The sequence below is a fragment of the Pangasianodon hypophthalmus genome, chromosome 3, assembly GCF_027358585.1.
Source record: "Pangasianodon hypophthalmus isolate fPanHyp1 chromosome 3, fPanHyp1.pri, whole genome shotgun sequence".
Lineage (NCBI taxonomy): Eukaryota > Metazoa > Chordata > Actinopteri > Siluriformes > Pangasiidae > Pangasianodon > Pangasianodon hypophthalmus.
This window is the reverse complement of record NC_069712.1, coordinates 18,276,960-18,297,700: the sequence shown is the minus strand read 5'-3', so window position 1 is coordinate 18,297,700 and position 20,741 is coordinate 18,276,960. Positions and strand designations below refer to the sequence as shown.

Sequence of the window (20,741 nt, the reverse complement as noted above, 5' to 3'; positions counted from 1 at the left end):
AGGGGGATGTAAACTTTTGACCTCAACTGTATGTGTGTCTTTATGATATATACACAACAAGCAGTTATATATAGCCTATGTGAATGCTGACAAACTATTAATTTAAAATCCATTTCAGTGCTGAGATAAATACAGTGGATATTCAAAATCTTTTGTGATGTAAAAAAAAAGAAAGAAAGAAACTAAGATACATAATGTTGGATCTTTTTCCACCTTTAATGTAATATAATATAGCAACCACCAAAATTCAAGCGAAAAACAAATAGAAATCTTTTAGAGGAAAAAGAAAAAAAATGTGAAATCCACACAAGTGTGCACACCCTTTTATAACGGGGCTGTGCTCAGAATGAACCAATCACATTCAGACTCATGTTCAGTAATTATCATACACCTGACATCAATGAAGTGATTCTGATTAACCCCAAATAAAGATATGCTGTTTCTGTAGGATATTCCTGATATCTTCTTGGTTTCAGCTGACTGCTGAAGCCATGGTCTTCAAAGAGCTTACAAAGCATGTATGGGATCTCAGTGTCAGGTATTGATTAGGAGAGGGATACAAAAGAATTTCCAAAATATTAGATTTGGAACAAATCTATGTACCATGGATAACTGTGAAGGCACAAAATGGAGCACTACTGTGACATTACCAAGAACAGGACGTCCCTCCCAAATTGATGAAAGGACAATAAATGAAAACTCGTCTGGGAGGCTGCCAAGAGACCTATGGCAGCATTGAAGAAGCTGTAGAATATCTGGCAAGTACTGGTCGCTCACTGCCTGTGACAACAATCTCTTGTATTCTTCACATGTCTGGGCTATGGGGTAGGGTTGCTAGACAGAAGCCCTTTCTCACAAAAAAACAAAAACAAAAACAAAAAAAACATCCAAGCCTACCTAAATAAATAAAAACCATGTGGCAAAATGGGAGAACTTTTTGGGCATAATTCTATAAAAAGATATGTTTTTCACATAAACAAGACAGCTTATCACCCAAACAACATCAAACTATGAAGCATGGTGGTGGCAGCATCATGTTTTGGGGCTGCTTCTCTTCAGCTGGGATGGGGACTCTAGTCAGGGGAATTGTGGATAGCTCTGAATTCCAGTCTGTTTTAATACAAAACCTGCAGGCTTGTTAAACAGCTGAAGATAAACAAACAGTTCACCTTCTAGCACAATAATTACCCAAAGCACAAACCTAAGTCAAAAAAGGAATTGCTTCAGAAGAAGATCAGTGTTTTGGAATGATCCAGCCAGAGCCCAGATCTAAATCCTATTGAACCTATTGTGGAAAGACTTGAAGAGGGCTGTGCAGAGGAAATCATCTCACAATTTAATAAGTCTGGAGCATTTTTGCAAGGAAGAGTGGAATAAAATTGCCAACTCAAAATGTGCTATGTTGGTAGACTCTTACCCAAAAAGACTGAGTGCTGTATTACAAGGAAAAGGTGCTTTAACAAAGTATTTAAGGGGTATACACACTTATGCAACCAGGTTATTGTAAGATTTTTTCCACCTCTTTCTATTTGTGTTGCACTTGAATTTTGTTGGTTGCTATCTCACATTAAAGGTGGAAAAAGATCTGACATGATTAATCTTGGCTGCAGTTTTTTTTTTTTTTTTTTTTTACATCACACACTTGCCATTTTAGCAGGGTTGTGAAGACTTTTTATATCCACTGTACTTCTGTGATACAAGCAAGGAAAGATTTCTCATGGATAAATACTGACACCTTTTGGAAAGACACCTTTTATTGTCACTTTACAGCACTGCTGAATTCTTCAGTCTGACTGGTGAGATGTTGATTAATTTTTTATAACCACATGGCTATGGCATAGAGTCAGTCTGAGTGGGTTCCCTTGCCATATCTTGCTCTCCATCACTGAGCTTGTGAAGTTAGCTGGACTCTGCTAACAAGTACACAGTGGCTGGAACTGGGTTTCCCTCCATTCCCCAATATCCCTGCTGAGTGGGGCCACCTTTGTCTAGCAGACCTGTGGCATACCAAACTATCCGGATTGCTCATAACACTTTGGGGTTGGGGCAGATTCTTCTCCACGTAAAGTCTAGCAGGCCTGTGATTTTTGTTAGCACATCCAAGTAGCTCATTCTTGGTGCTTCTCGTGGCTAACCACCAAGTTAGGTGGTTTCCACTATACACACAGTTTTGACATCACTAAGAAGCCATGCTACAGGATTACAACATCTAAACTCCCTGGCGGTGTTGGCACTGACCATCTTAGAAAAGCAGTCTCTATGCATTTCTGCTGCTACCACTGATTTTGGCCACACTGCACAGAATTCAGCAATCAGACCACAGAGTCCTGCTTGTGGCCCCAAATTGCCCACAGGCAGAATGCGTTTCCTCCCTGGGTCAATTTAATCATCAGATCAACTGTTCATCTCTCACAACGGAAAGACACAGGGACCGCCACTAAGCAGAGAGGACAGGGAGTATTGAAAAACACAGAGGAAGGAACCAACCTGGCAGGGAGAATGAGACATGAACAGAGGAAACCCCAGCTCTAGCCCAAGTATATGACTTAGCATATCCAAATAACATAGCAGGCTCCACAATGAACAGTGCGGCGTGACTGTTGTCACAAGCTATTAAGCAGATAGCTCCATATGGAAGATATGTGGTCAGACATTTGTAGAAGGCAAGAAAGAAAATATTGCTGGTTTGACTGTACCAATACTACTAGCATTAACTAGCGATCATTCCTCACAGGTTTACACGAGTGGGATATCAGTATCCCAGTGTTAATTTGCATCTCTACCTTATAAGCTGAAAGTCACTAACATTTATTAAAGTTAGCAAGCATAGGAAGCATTTCTGATTATTAGGTTATTTTCCTTCAATAATTAGCATATTGGACTGTGAGAAACAGCTTTAACTGAACAGTGTGGAATCAAATAAGGCATCCAAGAGTAGTAGCCATTTTGAGTGCAGGGTGTCTAAACTATATATTAAAAAAAAAAAAAAACCAACAAAACACTTTTAATGAATGCAGGAAAGTGGCTTGACTGAGAGGAAACACTACTTGCCTGTACTGTGGTTAGTTGATTTTCTTTCACTCGTTTTTGTGCTCATACCGTTACTCTAATAGTTTGTAATTAGAAACATAGAATCTCTACCCTGCCCCAACCCTAACTATATAAATTCAAGTAACATGAAAGCATTGTTTATTTAATGATTAAAGAAATTGAAACAATCAATTGAACACTAACTGTGCAGCTTAGTTAAATCCATTCATCAAAAAAAAAAAAAAAAAACTCACAATATAAATTTTTCAGTACAGAGAGAGAATGAACATAATAGTTTAGCAGCAAGACACTGAAAGCGCAATTTTAAAACCATGCCTCGGTAGCAGAGATAGAATAAACTAGTCAAAGGGTAATATAGTAATACACGGATAATACAGAGGGCCGAAAAGAAGGCTACTGGGATTAATTTGATCTTTTTATCTGTAAAGAAAGCTGGATAGTCAAAGATGTGTCATTTCTTTAAATGGCATCAATGTCAAGGTCATCCTCCTCCTCAGTTTTCTCTGGCTGAACGGTCTCCACTTTCAGCTCACGGGCAGAGGAAGAGTATACAACCTGGAGGGCAGGAAGGAGAATTCTGTGTCACTAAGAGCCAAGACAATCTGACCAAGGTTACTGAGTTAAAGACTTTAGTTTTAAGCTTTCAGTTTTTGTCTTTAGTAACAAGTTTACAGGTTTCATTGAGTTTACAGGAAAACTACAAGAAAGGTAGAGAAAAAGTACAGCAGGGCATCATGTTTAATGTGCACCAAATAGAGTCAGTGTGGATGGAAAGCACTTATCTTGCCAATGTGGTTTTGGCTTAATTAAAGTGTTTTCGGCTTCATTCATCAGCCCTAGCACATATAATAGCTTAACAAATATGACAACTATGGATTTCATGTGCCTCAGCTGGAGAACTGGGAGAGATGTTCACATTTATTCTCTCAGCTGTTTTGTAATTTTTTTTCTGATGGTTATATCAATGTGATTAGCAACATGTACTACATCATCCCAAAAATAAACAAAAGATTTGAAATGGACGAAAAATGGATTTAACCTGGCCGTTCTGTACTATATTCATACAATTAATTTAATTTTCAGGATACAAGTAGGGTTATACTATACATTTTTTCCTTCAAAGAAACTGGAAAGTCAACATGCCCCAAAGCCTCACTGACTACAGCATCATGTTGGTTCTGCATCTGCATGCATCAAACAAAAAGGGAAAAACAAAGTGGTTGAACTGATTTACCTCTACATTCTCATCATCTTCCTCCTCTTCCTCTTCACTTCCCTCACTCTCTTCCTCTGCCTCCTTCAGCCATTTGACAAAAGGAGCAGCCTTAGCATGGATCTCCTTTGCCAGCTCTTTAGAGACATATTTCTTGGACACCTTAGGGATAAAACCGCATGTCGTTAAATTCACATTGTAACACTAAACAAATATGGCAACTCAGATCAAGCAACTTGTCACCAAACAAAACATAATATTCAGTGATCTGTATTTTTATGCGCACACCTACCTTTTCAGCCCACGTGAGGATGACGTCCTCCTCCAACAGGTCAGCATCATACAGATCCTTTAGTATGATTGGAACTCTGGGCAGCAGCTGAGTTTGATGCAGCTTCACCACACACTCAAAGCCACCCAGCAGATATTTCTGAGCCTTCTTATCATTATGGCAGAACTGTAGAGATGGAACAATTGAGAATTAATTCAGTATTAGAGGAAAGAGTACACAATTCTATATTTATATATATATATATATATATATGTGCATTCAACTAAAAATCATAACTCAGGATTTCCGACCGCTGACTAGGAAAAATACAACTCAGAATTCCTACGTGTAAACTCAGGACAGTCTCCTCAAATTCAGCAAGTGATGTCAAATCAACATGTCTGCTCACAGCATCAACAATAAGCAAACTTGTTGCTAAAGGAAGTCGTAGTGACTTACACGTAGAAAGTGGCGTTTGTATTTCTTGATCTGGTCTCTGATGTTTTCATTAAAGAGCAGTTCACTCAGGATAAGTGGCCCCATGGCCCTCACATCCAGACGCTCTGCCTCAGCCAGAATCTCCTTGTCTGCAGAGTCTATTGCACCATTTTCTTTCTTTTGCTAGAAAAAATTAAACATGATAGAAGAATAAGTCATTACTAGCCTTTATACTTCAATAATTTCTTATTACAAGCCTCAAAACCAATGCATGAAGACTAAATTGGGCAGAGAGAACAAAAATACAACAAAGAAAGAACATTGTCAATTCTGCAGCTCAGTTCAGGAAGCTTTTTTCTAACCTGTGTTTTATTTGCTCAGTACCCATCCAAAGACACCCTCATCTACTTACTTTGACAAAATTATAAAACATGTTGACTCTATCCTCCAGGGTCTTCTCCAGATCATCTGAGAGTGTCAGGTTTTTAGCATGGTCACTGATCTCCTCCATCCGTCGACGCTGGGCCTCCTCAGTGGTCTCCTCTGCCCAGTCCTCATCATCTTCATTACCATCCTAAACACAGGGCATATTTTAGCTGAAGAGTCTTTTTCGTATCAAATGTAGAGATTTTTAACACCAAAATTAGTTAATTCATCATACAAGCTCAAGTAAAATATGCCAGTTCTAATTGTTTTTATTAGAAACACAGTCCTAATTTAACCTCTGTAATTGATTCATCACCACCACTTGATGTAATCTGTATTGTAATGACCATCGCCAAGGATAAAGGGGTAAAAAGGCACTCACCACAGCTTCCGGCGCATCAATGTCATTATGGTTCCCAGCATCACCACTGCCTGAGCCATTTTCCTTGTCCTTCTTTCGGTTCTTCTTCTCCTTCTCTTTCTTCACAGACCCACTATCACTCTCTACATTTATGGTGATTATAAAACAGGGTAGGCTATAAAAATTTATTATGCTAACACAACTGCATCCCAAACCACAAAACATGCTTCAGTACCTACATTACTCATTGTAAACACATTTTCTTTTACACCTTTTCATCAAATCAACAAATAATTCTGGAACATGCTACAATGTCAGGTGTTATGATGAAAATCTTTATTACTAATTATCTTCATGCCAGCAGTAGTACAGTTAAAAGAAATTCACCTGGTGGATTTTTAAGGATGAACGTGCACAGTTTGTGGCGAGTGTCTAGCATACCCCGGTACCCACAAGCCTTACAAGAATTCCCAATAGTTTGTTTCTTTGGATTGACATGCTGAAAGACAAAAATTCAAATTTCAACTGTGGGGAAAAAAACAAAACAAAAAAAAAAAAAGAACAACAGTGCATTGTGAAAACAAATCTAATTCTACAGAGCACAGTCCCCCCCCCCCCCCCCCCCAATTTCTTTTTTAATTAATGTAACCTGAGTCAAAGTAACACATCCACTCCTACTTACTAAGTCAGTCTCAGGATTATCACACTCAGGGCACAGCACAAACTTGCGTATGAATCCATCCAGCATGTCCTGTAGTTTATTGGCCTCATGGGAGCCGTTCACTATGTAGCGGTCGTTCTTTGTGTCAAACTGGGTCTGCGCCCCAAGCTCACAGCCAAAAAACTTGGTTGGATCTTAAGGCAGAGAGAGATACATTTTGTCAGAAATAATATGACAGGCGCACACACACTATTAACTTGGAGAGAGAGCAAATCACCATACATGAATGAATTAAGGTTTGCATTGCACTGTTCATAAATTGACTACATTAAATGAAAAAGACATCATTTAAAACTTACATGTTGGAGGCCGATTCAGTGCCTTTGCAACATCAACCATGTTGACAATGACTGTCTTGATTCCATTCCCTTTGCCCTCCACCTGGTCAGAGAAATGAATGACTCATTACGAACAAAAATGAGCAAAAACCACTGCCCATTACAAATCATAGACATACAATTCTAGCATAAAAAATAAAAAACAAACAAAAAAAATACCCCATTCATAATAGGAAATAAATACCTTGGCAATCAGACGGGGCATTTTGTAGCGGTAGAACTGGTCCGACACATTGCGGTTGACGTTAACAGACATTTTGAGTGACCTGTGGCACTATCAGCAAAATAAAAAGATCTTGGATGGGGATTTTTGGGTATCTTCTGTCTGGAGAAGACGGGATGACATAAACGACTGCAAGCGTGCTCGGTCTCTGACATGAAAAAGATTTTGCCACAGAGGCTGCAAGTTCCTTGCTCGTGGTCTAGGTTTACACCGCTTGCGTTCCAACAGCTGCGCAACAGCTCTGAAAAAATTAACACATTTTTATTAGGCAACAGGAGTGCACACTGACACTGTTTAAGAACTGCTATTCGCTGGACATGTCAAGTACCACCTATGATTATCTTCCTTACATCATCCCATAATTTCCCCTCAGTATCAACAGACCTTAATTAAACCACACGTAAAATGAAAACAGTATCAGCATGGTAATTCCACACAGAGGTACTGTGAATGAGCGAAACACTTTAACCAGACTTAAGCAAAGTTGGGATACGCCTACAAACAACAACCCTTGTGCTCTGTTCATTACGAAGCAATGAGTGCACTGTTCAAGGGTCATATTGATTTTGGGCAGCTGAAACAGACCACTTGAAACCTTGAATACGTCTATGTTTTTGGGGAACACTAAAGACACACAAATCCATTTCTCATGCCTCGGGATTTTCTAACCGTCAGATGGGAGTGCAAATAGGACAAGGAGGTAATACAACATAGTGAATTCACCTATTTATTAATTTTTTTTGCAAATTGCACTTGGTGTCAATTGATATTTCACCACTTTTTTTTGTAATCTGTTTTATTCTCAGGTAAAAATCACTGACAACCTGTGTAATACAAATATGAAGGGGGGTATAGCAAATGCGCCAAAAGTAAATTTGCCCTTTTCACGGTCAATAGATAAAATTAAAGAAGCACATGTTTTAGTGTGGTTCCACTTTCTGTAAAGTGGGTCATTTTGAAATACAACACAACACAAGGGTTAAGACCAACTAGCTACGTGAGTTTTGATTAAGTAGCTAGTTGGTCTTAACCTGTGTGTTCTGGTCGGTTCAAAATGACCCACTTTACAGAGCAGGGAAACCTCAATTCAACAGTTGAGCGATTTTCAGTGCTCCAATACGCATCTTTAAACAATTCAGTAAAACTTTACACGCTTCTGTGTGCGTGTTGACTCAGGAGAAGAATCTTCCAGTTGTACTGGGACTCGCCCTCGTGACTCCTTGGGCTTCCATACTTCAGTCACTGAGCTACTCATGTCCGCTTAGCTATCTATGAGAACAAGGATAAAACCAAGAAGTCAACGTCTATTTTTTTTTCCTTCCCAGTCCGGAAGGCAAGCGCGAGTACTCAGTTCCTTAAAGAATGAATGAACGTAATATAAAAGCGCTAAACAGTGGGAGGGGGACGCCAACCTCGACTCGTTTTCCATCATGGTGCAGAGTGCGTCATGGCTAAGCTAAGCTAATTGAGCTGTACGTGCGCCACCACGGTGCACACACAGTATGTAAGGCGCCATTTTGATCCGAGCTCCTGGCGTCATTCACACCCTTTATGCTAGCAGCTGGCTAAGAATGGTAGAAACAGAGTAAACTCTGGCATATATAATATAAGGTTAACCAGCATTAACTATATTGCTATGAGACCCTGTTTAAACGCTTACCGTTTCCGTAAAATAAAGACATAAACACAACGCTAGTCGTCCAACGACGCAGTGAAGGGCTGATAGTCGAGCTGGAGTTGAGTTGTTGGGTCGTGATCCAAGACTGTAACCGGACACGGCTGGAGAGAAACGGGTCAGGGCAAGGCAGCAGGTCCAGAAACGATACTGGAATCTGAGAATAAAATAAAATCACGTCATATCGCTTATCAACCCCCCAAAACGCTAAACACAGCTGAGATTTATCTGAAACAGCAGCAGTGATGACCTAGTAGCTAGCTAGTTTATATAACCAGCACGTTAACTAGCTGGGAAAATTGACCAATAACAGGTCTAAAATATTTTCAGACGCTTTGTCACGATTGGCAAGCGAATGTTTTTTTTTTTTTTTTTTTATTATTATTATTTTTTTTTTAAATCAGCCAAATGCAAATTAACTATTTTGGTATCTGGTTATCATCTGCTGCTCTTACCTCTCCAGAACCTTCTTGCGCCACTACGCAATGGCAGAGTACCTTGGAAATACAACCGAAACTCGATGACGAGCAAGTACACGCCCCCTCCTCTCCTGACGAGTGGACCCGTCGCCCCGCCCCTACAAGGCATCCATTGGACGAGCTCCCCTATTGTGGCACATTCTTCATCCTGAGTGGCCCGTTTAAATGTCAATCACAAGCCCATCGCCTCCTCCCCAGTCTTGCCATTACATTTCATAGACTACTTTGTGTACATGCAATACATTGTTTATGAGATCTACCGTTTCCTAATTATCCAGTGAAAGCTTAAAGAACCTGTAAAGAACCCTTATGCATTAACTGGGTATGTGTGTGGTACAAACTGCAAATTACTGGTAATAATCTTTTTAATACCCAGAACCTGTCAGGCATATGGAATTCAACTAAACTGTCTGGTACTTGCAAGTTGCTTACACGAACATTATTTATTTATTTATTTATTTATTTATTTATTTAACCAAATAGGCACCTAAATCCCCCCCAAAAGCTGTGAACTGCTTTGCTATTGATTAGCCTATAATTTTGCATATTACTATGAATCGACTTGTTCACAATTAAGGTGACAAAAAGGCCTATTAACAGGCAGTGGAATAAACCATATTCTCATATTCCCTGTTCACAATCAGAAAACACTGCAACCCCCATTCATGACATTTCCTCGTAATCTGACTAGTAGCGATTTCTGTGTGAATGTATGAGAACTGGAATATTTAATATTTAATGTCTATTGATGAAAACATTATTTCTTTTTAGCTCTGTCTGATGTTTATGGCGAATTGACTGTGATTCACGTGATTCATCAAAATGCTATTATAGAATAAATATCAAATATTTTTAGGTACCTAGTATGTTACAGAATGCTGTGTAAAAGGCATTTTACAATATAAACAAGCCAATAGGAAAAGCTAGGGAATTTTTATTATTATTATTTTTGGAAAAATGAAAGCGCTTTGAGGTAATGGGGAAGTACTGTTCCTGGGGTTATTTGCATGCGGTGGATGAAGCTGGTTGGTTAATGTCTGGGGAATACCAGCCAGGGTGTGTATTAAAGCTGGCTGCTCACAGCTTGTGGATAATAAACGAGGTTTGATATAATCCGAGCTCTTTATAATAATAACAACAACAACAACAATAATAATAATAAATACATTGATTCCATTTAGAAGCTTTGCAGTAGAGAGGACACTCATAAAATGGCAAGGATTTCGAAAACCTTGAAGCACTTGTTTAGGAAAAAATGCCGAGTTAGGGAAGAAGAAAGTTTGGTGAGCCACATGTGCTCAGAGCCCTCTGAGCCTGCAGATGGTAAGTTATATATTCATTCATTAATGTCTATCATTTAGCATTCCAACTGAATGATCATAATGTAGACTTTACCATGACAGAAACAAAGAGAACTATTTTACTTACTTGTAGCTTTCCATGTATCCCAAGCATTAACACTGACGAGAGAGGATTTATCAGACTTATCTTTGCAATAGACTGTTGCTTTGGTTTGACAGCCATATTCCTTTGAATTGAGAATGGTGTAGAATGTTTTTTTTCCTGTTGAAACCAGAACTATATCAAATTTCACTGAGCAGCTTTATTTGTTAGATGGCATTTACATACCTATTTTTAATTTACAGAAGATCCCAGACAACAAAATGATTGCGTCATGAACACAACAGATCAGTTTGGTGCAGATCCCCAAATGTGTGCTCAAGACTCAGTCCTTCCAGTTCTCACAGCTACACTTACTGGAGACAAATATATCCAGGAGCTAAATGACGCAGCTGAGCAGGTGAAACAGTGTGGTATCACACCTGATGGAAATGGGGGCTCTGGCAGCTATTCTCAGTGCAGGTTGAAAGACTACCTCACAGCAGTGGAAAAGTTTGTAGATAACAACTCTCCTGCACTGCCAACAAACTCACAGCCACACACTGGGGAATATCTGAATGATGCTATGAGTTTGATACATAGCAAGGTGATTTCCTTAGTTCCAGTCTTAGATGATTCAGTACTAGAAAGTTACCTGGTCGACAGCTATACTCGCCGCCTGTTTGGCATGTTGTTCTTGTTAATGGATAGAAGTTCATCAGTAAAAGACTCCTTCTTCCTTCTACAATGGGTGAAAAAGACATACTTTAAGTAAGCACTTTATCAACATAATTATCATGACTGAATATGCTGGAATAGTGAATAACCATATAAAATGACTTCTTCATGGTTCTTTTCATTATTTTTCATTTCAGGCAGGACCATAAAGGATGCCTGAAAACACAGAAAGGTGTACTTAGTGTATCAGACCCTTTCTTGTTGGCTGACTGGTTGGAGTATTCAAAGCAGAAACTCCTCACACTTCTTCAGAACAATATCTCAACTACCCTGCACAACATCTTGCAGCAGGATGAGCTTAATCGTGTTTGTGATGACAGCAATGAGGAGGCTTTCATTCAAGTCCAACTTGATGTAATACAGGTACTAGGCAGATAGGATGTCCCATTTCTGAATACACAAAATCCTGGGGAATGTCCAGAATGTCTCCAACATTAACACCTCCCCCCTCTCTTTCTCTCTAAAGTGTCTGGATGCTCCCATTCAGGCAAGTAAAACAGTCAGCCACACCCTTAAAAATGCTGTACAGAGACTTTGTTGCGATGAACTTCACAGTTTCATACAGAGGTGAGTTTATTCGATTTTCTGCCCTATACTAAAGGGCAGCTGTTTTCAGTTTTTTTATTATATAAATTAGTATAAAATTAACTGCCTTCTACCAAAAAATATGTGTTGGCAGGTATACGAATGCACAGGGGGCCGATGAGGGAAATTTACTGCGTCACTTCAAGACACTTTATACCTGTAGGCAACTCAGGTGAGTTTGAAAGGTGATCCTTACTACGGTTAGTATGTAACAATATAGTTAGCTGGGTAAAGAGCTTACTAATAAAATCACAGATCATGTTTTTTAACATCCATTATAAGTCCATGGATAAGTGCATCTGCCATATGATGTAAATGTAAAATGTAAATGGATCATATGAAGTGCTCATACACATTTCCATAAGGGCTATCAGGTAATTTCCTGTCAGCCTAAAACATCTGTCATAAGAGAGACATTCTGAATGGTATTATGATTTGGAGATTGTTTTAAAATGATTTTCTTTAGTTTTGATTAATGGTTCTTCTTAAATCATCTTTTAAACAAGAATGCAGATTTACGTGGTCTATATGTAACTCACAATTTAGCCTATTAAGTTTGATATGACTTTCCTTTGCTGCAGGTCCTATGCTCTGAGCATTATTGATTCAAACAATAACACAGATTCATCCACTCTCCTGATGTTAGGAGACATGGAGACTCAGTCTTTATTCAGTGTACAGCAGTCGTTTGCAAACATAGCAAAGGTGAGTTCTTCATATGTTACCAAAAAAGTGCAATACTATAATGGAATTCCCCAAACAACAACTACCATTCTTAATGCAAATGTAATGCAAAAAAGTCACATATACGTTATATTACAAACACTGCTAGGCTTTCTCTAGGTAATCAGATTCAAGATTTACAATAAATGTATTTACTACATTTTAAAGTATTACATTTTACAATTTTAGGACAATTTAAAGAAGTATTTCAACAAAGAGGATGGACATTTGAATAATATGATCGACTTAATTCAAAAAATGCTTGCAACTTTACCACAAATGGAACAGGGAGATGAGACAAAACAGGTATGTATACTGTAATAATTTCACATTTAAATTGTCAGTCAGAATCTTCTGATCACTTACCTAACATTATTTTAAACCTCACTGTATTTTTTTCACCTGTTAAATGTTATCCCAATTTTCAGCATAATTTGAAATACAATGACTCTTAATCACTTCTTTTCTCTATTTTCTAGCTTATTGTAAAAGCAGCATACCACAGTGTTACCAGAGCATACCTAGACTGTTTAACGCAGAGAAAGTACAAAAAATTGGAAAACAGATGGAATGATGTGGAAAAGAGGATAATGATGGATGCTGAACGTTTCCACTTCAGCTTCGCACAACAGGTGAGAAACACAAATGTTAATATACTTTACATTCTCGCCAAGTAATATTGAACTTTGCAAAGAGACATGAACCGTAACCATCATAAAACCTCTGTGAACACTTTTTGGATGTTGTAAAACCCAAAAACACACAGATATGCAAGATATGAAAATAAATGTAGACTATTTATTTTTTCTAGTTTATGAATAAATCAAGAAAGTAGTAATCTATTTCGCTATCGTGCTTACACTACTTCTGGCGTGCAGTGTAAATGTAAACGTATGACAGCATTGCAAACGTCTGCTTCTAGTTGAATTTGTTTTACATTTTGCTGAATGTCTGCCGTGATTTTAAACTCTCCTCATGCCTAAATTTGATCTGTAAAATGCTATTCAAGGCAAATGTAATTTTAACTTTTTTCAACAGAATGGAAGTAATGATGAGCAGAAAATGGTCCTGTTGAAAATCGGTGAGATTCTGCAGTGCCGTAATGTAGATACTCTTAAGCTTCACTGCTCAGAACTGTACATCACTTTCCCTAAGGAGAGGTAAACTCAAACTCACTCTTATGCACTAACAGATTCAACTAGATTCACAATTAAATCATTATAAATTTTGGTACATTTCTGGTTAATGATAAAGACCTAACTGAAAAATGTGGTATTTGTATTTTCTTGTAGTGAGGAGTACATACCTGCCCTACTGCACTGGAGAGGGGAATTGTCAAGACGACAGATTAAGAAAGTAATTGTTGTGAGTAGGGAAGTTGAAGATCACATCAGAAATGGAGACCACGTCAGACCACATCCCCGTATGTACTGGTGGTGCTGTCTTTGTTGAATATATAGATGAAGCAGATGACCAATGTTCGGCCCACGACTTTATTGTGTGCATGAGTTTTTTTTTTTCCTAGGTTTTCTCAAAGACACTATTGTAAAACCAATCATGACACTGATTTTAAACTACTTTAACTTTGACATTCTTTAACTTTGACTTTTTTAACTACTTTAACTTTAAACTACTTTAACTTTGACATTCCAGTTATTACTTGATTTATTGTACTTGAGTTGTATTAATTCTCATCATAATTATTCCAGTGTTGCTAGTCCAGAAACTGAAATTCTAAAAGATTTTAGATTTTTAGTCAACGTTTATATTTCGGTATTTCAGCTAGTCCTTAGGAGGTAGAATGTTGCATTGGCCTTCTTAACGTTATTTTATAGTTATTACATGATTTTTCATCATGTTGGACTGGCCTTGTTTGCACAGTTGTGTTTACCTAATGTCTAACTAAGCTAACAGATATTAAGCTTTAACAATTGATTTGTTTAAATATAAACATGAAATGTTGTGTCTGCTCATGCACTTCAAAAGTGCAAAGCTCTATGTGTCATGTAACAACATTTGATTATTACAACTGTTTTGATTTTATTAAATTATTTTTATATTCATATTTAGACCTTGTTGTGTCTTTCTGGTTTATCACATTTTCGAAGACATGCACATTAGCCTGTTAGATCCTTGCCCTAACTAACTAAAGTAAGCAAGAAACATGTTACTTGAGTATTTTAACTCCTTTAAAACTTTAAAATTGCCTTTAGGAAAACTCACAGCAACGTCCACTTGAGGGCAGCATTGTATATTTTGACTTAACTTAGCTTCAAAGTAAACCAATAAAGGCAGGCTTGGAGATATCCAACTACATTCATATGGTGTCCTCTTTTCTTGCAGCTACAAGTTAGAATAAATTACATTGACTCAATCCAGATCAGCAAACTGCCTAAAACCTAATATGCTTGTTAGGTCATCTTACAGTAACGCCATGGAAAGTAGGAGCTCTATGCCTCTAGCAAATTTGTCTATCAATCTTAATATAGTATTAAAATGAACACAGTTACTTTGTAAAGTGTTGGTATCATCTTAGTCGCACAAAAATTTGCATGTTGTTATTCCTGTTAGTTGGCTGTAATCTCTAATTCTATTCAAATAATTTCAGCAGTACTGTCTAAAACATAAAAAAAGCATTTATTCAGTGAATAATGCATTTATTTATTTTTGAATTTCTCAGAACTGGTCACCATAGTGTACCATTTTGGGAATCAAACTTCAGATATAGACATACAAACACTAAAACAAAGAAACTTCCCCATTTCCTCTATTTAATGAGCACCCACAATCAGACAGGAAAGGATAAGGATGTTATTGTTTAATTCATAATAGCTGTAACTAAGCCTGGTTTATTTGTAAAGGAAAACTCATATCCTGTATCTTATAGTAATTCTCTGAGGTCTGAGGCTATTCCCACTGAATACTGGTCACATACCAGAACAAGTGTTAAGCCAAGAATCAATGTCTAGTAACTTCATTGTTCAGCACAGTAGAAAGTGTCATTACGCACCGCAGTAAAACAGGAAGAGAATGTTTACACATACTAAATAGAAAGTATATTACTGTTACTTTCCATGTTACGGATGGCAGGAAAGTCTCTTAATAATCATTACTACATTTTGGACTTTACAGAGGGCCTGTACTAATGCCCCACTCAACAAGACACATCAGATAAAAACATGAAAACATACAGTAACATGCGTACTGACACCTACTTACAATTCTTTAAAATAATTACAATAGCTTAATCATTTCACATTGCACAGGGCACTGCATAAAACATTATAAATACAACATACAGCATGAGAATTAGAAACATTTGGTATTTTACAGTATTGCAAAGGATTACTTAATGGCTACTTTGGAGAAGAAATTCCTGCTTGAAGGAAGGGGGTCCTGGCCACCTACAGTGGTTTCTGAGGTCTGAGCATGATACATAGAAAAGGTCTTCTTAATTTTTTTGAAGTCTGAGGGAGAGAGGTTTGCCTTGAGGTGTAGCCAGGCAGAGACATGGGCTTCACTGTTAAACACAATGGTTACATCAGTTTCTGAGGCGCAAAAGCTGTATTTTACACAAATGTGCACATAAATAGCTAGAAAGAGCATTACCTGAGGTCTGGGTAAATGTTAGACAGAGTGACCAATTGGAGTTCAATGCACTGTGGATCATTTAGTGTCAGCAGTTCAGCTAGTTTGGGCAGGATGTCTTCCAGGCCCTCCATGTCTGACCCCTGTACATGAAGACAATTGAAACAAGACTATTAAACAAAGTTCCCAAAGAAGTAGAAACACAGTTACAGCCTAAAGAAGTATTATAAAACTTACAGCCTCAGTAAACAGAGCGTGTATTTTCTGACTATTTTTGCGTAATGCTTCAGCTGCTTGGTGTTGTTTCTTCTCATCTTTAAGTTTGATCTTCTTCTTCATCATTTTCCTCACATACTCAGCCAACACTTCTTCATGGAGCTTGCTGACCAATTCCTGTTAATAGATCAAATTTTAATAATCCAGCAGGCCACCTTCAGTTTATATCAGAATGCAGAAACCAGAATATCCATCAATTAATTAATCTGTTAACAAATCTATGCACTTTGTACCTTAACGCATGCTTCATGTAGATTTCTGATTTCCTGAATGTGTCTATGCACCCCATCAAGCAATTCACTACACACATGTTCATTGTGTTTTATCCATTCTTGGGTACCCAGTTTGGAGTATGTCCCCTGTGGAAGCACAAAGACATAAGTAAAAGTTTAACTACTCTCATTAATCTCATAGGCTTAATAGGAGAATGCAAATCAAAATCAAGACTCTTTTTTAGCAGTATGAATACTAATACAAACCAAGTAGATAATCAATTAAAGCTATGTAGATTCATGAACTGCATTAATGTGATAATACATTGGTAAAATAATTAATAAAATAAATACACTTCTGCATCTGAGTTACCTTGAGAGCTTTATGGATCCGTTTGGTGAAATAACTGTGGCATGTGTCTCTTATCCTGGTGAGCAGATCTATATAGTCATTCTTGATGTGTTGAGGGAAGGGATCTGGATTCATCATTATGTAATTCCTAGAGAAACAACAACTGTTACATGTGGGTCCTTCCAGAGGTACAATGTCATATTGCAAAACTCCAGAGTAGATTTCCAGATGCTTACCTGAGATCTCTGATACAGGGCAGGTTGGCCTTCAATACAGCATCAGCATTCACCCGATTATCCTCAATCACTTTCTCAAGGAAATGCTGGTAACTGAAAACAGGCCATGCTAAAATTGTCATATTTATGTCTACTTCAAAATATGAAGTAACTAATGAACATTAAATAAAAAAAGAAATATTTTAAAACCAGTTTGTAACAAATGGAACTCACTTAATAAGGAATTGTTTTAACTGGTGTGTGATTCTCTGAGTTTTTGACCAAGAGCCCAGCACACACTTTGATGAGGTTAGAAGAGCATTGACACACTGCAGAAGAAAGAACCACATTTACATTTAGAATATCACACATTCACATATTTCCAGTACATTGTATTTTGACTGTATTTTCAGGAGTAGTACCTGAATCACATCAATAGCCAGGTGGCTTAAGTAGCAATCATCCATCAGTTCAGGATTAGCATTCTTCTCACTGCTCAAGGCCTTTTGACACCATGTCTGCAGCTCATTCTAGGGACATGACCAAAGAAAGGAGAGAATGAGGGACAAAAAAAAGATAAAAGTTTAAACCTCTTAGTGTATAAGCACCAAAGCAACAATACAAATTGAATGTGTCAGTCCGAAAGAGTCAAGTGTCAAAGCACTGTGAATTGCCTGGTTTCTCTGAGTCTGTCTGGGCACTTAGATGTAAGAGATTTAACAATAACACAACAACATATACCTCTTTATTGGTCAAAAACTGCTCTTCCAACAGTTCAAGGATATCACCAGGGAGCAGTGCCTCAAGATGTTCATATTCAATCACCCCAGAGAGCTCTTCATGCCTCAGAATCCTGAAAAACAAAATATAGTTCAGTTAATAAACAACTTTAAAAGCATTTATAGGTTACAGAATGCCTTGGTATGGCTTTCATCACTTACTCGGGGTAAAGAATGTTCACCCACTGAAGTATATGTAAGCAGTCATCATCAGCAAGTCCATAGTCAGCAACTTCTCTGAGCTTGTCCCTAAAAACCTGATGGTATATTTTGGCATACAGTTGGCACACATTCTCTTTTGGGTAGCAGCTCGTCACATTCTTTGCAATTTGTAGCAGGTCTTCCTTTAGTTGTTTACCCTTGGCAGTGATCTCCAATTGAACTGAAGACTTAATGTTAACATTTGAATCTAGCTTTGCCTGCTCCATCCGCTGTGTAACCATATTCTGAAGCAGGTGGTCATGGGCCAGTCTGCAACACCTCGGCCTCCATGGAGGACGTTCATTTTTCTCGACACCTTCCCATCTCCTGTCCTGTTCTTCCTCTTGGTATATGGCTAGGACTGCCTCTTTTAGAAATTCTTTCTCTTCGTTAGTTTGAATATCAAAAGATTTCTCAACTGTTGACATAACTTTCTTTATAAAGTCTTCAGAGTCTTTAATCAGTTTTTCCTTCTCATCTTCCTCCAATATGGTCTTGCTGTATCCCACCCCTGTTTGTTTCAGTGCAAATAAATGCTCCTCTCGATATATCAGCTGCTGCCCTGCCATTGCCAAGTGATGCTGCTGTAGGTTCTCCTGAAAAGTTAACAGAACCTCTAAAGGAGAGAGAAGCACAGAAATTCAATTAGGACCCCAGGACAACATAAAATCACACTCAGTTGCACAGAACACTTACTGTATACCACAGTGCACAATATACCAGTTAACTATATATAATGTGTACTGATCTATTTCATTAATGACAAGAGCCTGACTAAGCTATTTTCATCTTGACTTGTTGGAGAGATAAGTAAGTACTAAAATGCTCTTACCTTCAGACTTGATGTCATCCTGAACATGGGTATTCCTTTTGAAAAATGGTAGGTTTACTTTAAATTTGGAAAATTTAGACTTAGAAGGTGAGACCCTTCTGACTATGGGGGATGATGATCCAACAGTCATCGCTCCTTTGAGAAAGACAGGAATCATAGATTATAGTTACAATAACCAAAGCACATAAGCAGTGTTAAAAATAATACAGGCATTGTTAAATATATGTAGATCTAATAGCTTTGCTGGCTTAGTAAGTTTTAGGAACGAAATTAATTAGGGCAATTGTGTTATAATTGCTGATTTGGCACAAATATACAGCCTAATAACTGGCATGTGCAAGGTTTTGGTAAGTTAGGACGCAAAATACAGAGAGACTGAATCGTACGAGTTTTATAAAATACGAGTGCTATGAAGAAATCCCTTCACTGCTGAAGCAGTCAACTCACCAGCTGTCGCGCGCTCCGGTTGCTCTGTTCAACAGTTTGGGCTACTTATATAGACTGCATCCTCCTCCACTAAAACTCATGGGGGAAGAATTGGCGCGTGGAAAAACATCTTCCCGTGCACATGAACTTTCCGGGCAGAGGTGTGATTAGGAAACATCTGTGCTGCTAATTACACGCTGTAGCCTGAGCGCCGCGGTGCTGGCTGTGACACGCTATGCCCACTTTTGCCCCCACTAATGGTTTTTGAAGGTATAGTCTGGAAAACTATTTAGTATAGTAGCCTGCATAGGAGGAGGCAGGAGGCAGGACCCAACCCTTTGAGAATCTAAATGTTTGCGACATGAATACTTTATTTATATCATGACATTATTTACATTATTCTACAGTCACGATATTGTGCCATATGCAGTTTTATAAAGATCAAGGCTGTCCAAAGCATCCAGCATCCTGTTACAGCGTTTGAAAACCCTCTTGGTTAAAATGGAAGCATCTTTTCAGTGCGATGTGGGGGAAAAACTCTTTCAGCAAATAAATCAATCACACAAGGGTTTCATTTATGTTTGTTTTTTTGTGTAGTGTAAGCCTAACAACAACAACAACAACAACAACAATTATTATTATTATTATTATTATTATTATTATTATTATAACGGTTATTATTATTATAACGGTTATTATTATTATTATTATTATTATTATTATTATAACTGTTATTATTATTATTATTATTATTATTATTATTATTATTATTATTATTATTGTGTACTTACCGTTCTGCTCAGATCTATGTCCTGAGCCAAAACAGTTCAGTAGCCTCCAGCAAGATGAAATGGATGCCATGAGGGCAGAGAGCTTCAGTAATGTAATTTCTATCATGGTAACAGGTGCATTTGTACATACAGAAGGTCATGTGAGAAAACTTTAAAAGGAAGGATGTGGATTGTGGTTTCTACCTATTACTGTCTTCTTACCAGATGTCACAGACCTAAACTATTCATATGTCTGTGTTAGCTTCTGGCTCTCCCTTTTAGTTATGCTGTCATAGCTAGTCCTGCCGGAGTCCCTGCTTGCACTCTTCACGCAAAGTACATTGTCCTTAACCATTAGAGGACAAAAGCTTACCTAACAATCTCTCCCTCTCTCTCTCCCCCTCACTCTCTGTCGAGCTACACATGCTACTTCTGAGATGCCAGTGATCCTGACCCCCATGCACCTTC

General features: G+C 37.9%; 3 protein-coding genes across 4 annotated transcripts; 1 reads left to right on the top strand and 2 right to left on the bottom strand.

Moving 5' to 3' along the window:
• Positions 1-3,172: 3,172 nt before the first annotated feature.
• LOC113541463 (eukaryotic translation initiation factor 5) lies at positions 3,173-9,288 on the bottom strand. The gene is made up of 12 exons (XM_026938433.3): positions 9,173-9,288; positions 8,703-8,874; positions 7,004-7,283; positions 6,781-6,862; positions 6,443-6,615; positions 6,148-6,259; positions 5,782-5,903; positions 5,386-5,547; positions 4,995-5,156; positions 4,557-4,721; positions 4,286-4,426; positions 3,173-3,606 (listed from the first exon to the last, which is right to left on the bottom strand). Exons 3-12 carry the CDS (start codon positions 7,073-7,075, stop codon positions 3,511-3,513), a joined length of 1,287 nt encoding a protein of 428 aa, XP_026794234.1. The 5' UTR covers positions 7,076-7,283; positions 8,703-8,874; positions 9,173-9,288; the 3' UTR covers positions 3,173-3,510.
• Positions 9,289-9,301: 13 nt separating this feature from the next.
• si:dkey-196h17.9 (exocyst complex component 3) lies at positions 9,302-14,687 on the top strand. 2 transcript variants are annotated; one of them, XM_034302846.2, is made up of 11 exons: positions 9,302-9,518; positions 10,378-10,519; positions 10,843-11,347; positions 11,452-11,677; positions 11,781-11,881; positions 11,994-12,071; positions 12,481-12,604; positions 12,812-12,928; positions 13,102-13,254; positions 13,661-13,782; positions 13,915-14,687. In XM_034302846.2, the coding sequence occupies exons 2-11, from the start codon at positions 10,408-10,410 to the stop codon at positions 14,072-14,074; spliced, it is 1,698 nt and encodes a 565-aa protein (XP_034158737.2). In that variant the 5' UTR covers positions 9,302-9,518; positions 10,378-10,407; the 3' UTR covers positions 14,075-14,687. The 2 variants fall into 2 exon arrangements, with proteins under 2 accessions (XP_034158737.2, XP_026794214.3); XM_026938413.3 differs by having other exon boundaries at positions 9,302-10,519.
• A 553-nt stretch (positions 14,688-15,240) lies between these two features.
• On the bottom strand, positions 15,241-19,665 carry tnfaip2b (tumor necrosis factor, alpha-induced protein 2b). Its single transcript, XM_026934343.3, has 12 exons — positions 19,525-19,665; positions 19,078-19,212; positions 18,207-18,861; positions 18,007-18,118; positions 17,688-17,795; positions 17,500-17,594; positions 17,287-17,379; positions 17,072-17,198; positions 16,720-16,845; positions 16,448-16,603; positions 16,232-16,353; positions 15,241-16,142 (listed from the first exon to the last, which is right to left on the bottom strand). Exons 2-12 carry the CDS (start codon positions 19,205-19,207, stop codon positions 15,968-15,970), a joined length of 1,899 nt encoding a protein of 632 aa, XP_026790144.3. The 5' UTR covers positions 19,208-19,212; positions 19,525-19,665; the 3' UTR covers positions 15,241-15,967.
• Positions 19,666-20,741: the final 1,076 nt, after the last annotated feature.

Excerpts from the sequence above, each read along its gene's own strand:
- LOC113541463 (XM_026938433.3), bottom strand. The coding sequence starts at position 7,075 with ATGTCTGTTAACGTCAACCGCAATGTGTCGGACCAGTTCTACCGCTAC. Across the intron at positions 6,616-6,780 it reads ACTGAATCGGCCTCCAACAT|ATCCAACCAAGTTTTTTGGC; the intron begins GTAAGTTTTAAA and ends CTCTGCCTTAAG. Across the intron at positions 3,607-4,285 it reads AAGATGATGAGAATGTAGAG|GTTGTATACTCTTCCTCTGC; the intron begins GTAAATCAGTTC and ends CCTGCCCTCCAG.
- si:dkey-196h17.9 (XM_034302846.2), top strand. The coding sequence starts at position 10,408 with ATGGCAAGGATTTCGAAAACCTTGAAGCACTTGTTTAGGAAAAAATGC. Across the intron at positions 11,348-11,451 it reads GTGAAAAAGACATACTTTAA|GCAGGACCATAAAGGATGCC; the intron begins GTAAGCACTTTA and ends TTTTCATTTCAG. Across the intron at positions 13,255-13,660 it reads ACTTCAGCTTCGCACAACAG|AATGGAAGTAATGATGAGCA; the intron begins GTGAGAAACACA and ends TTTTTTCAACAG.
- tnfaip2b (XM_026934343.3), bottom strand. The coding sequence starts at position 19,207 with ATGACTGTTGGATCATCATCCCCCATAGTCAGAAGGGTCTCACCTTCT. Across the intron at positions 17,796-18,006 it reads AGTTTTTGACCAATAAAGAG|AATGAGCTGCAGACATGGTG; the intron begins GTATATGTTGTT and ends TCATGTCCCTAG. Across the intron at positions 16,143-16,231 it reads AACATTTACCCAGACCTCAG|TGAAGCCCATGTCTCTGCCT; the intron begins GTAATGCTCTTT and ends TGTGTTTAACAG.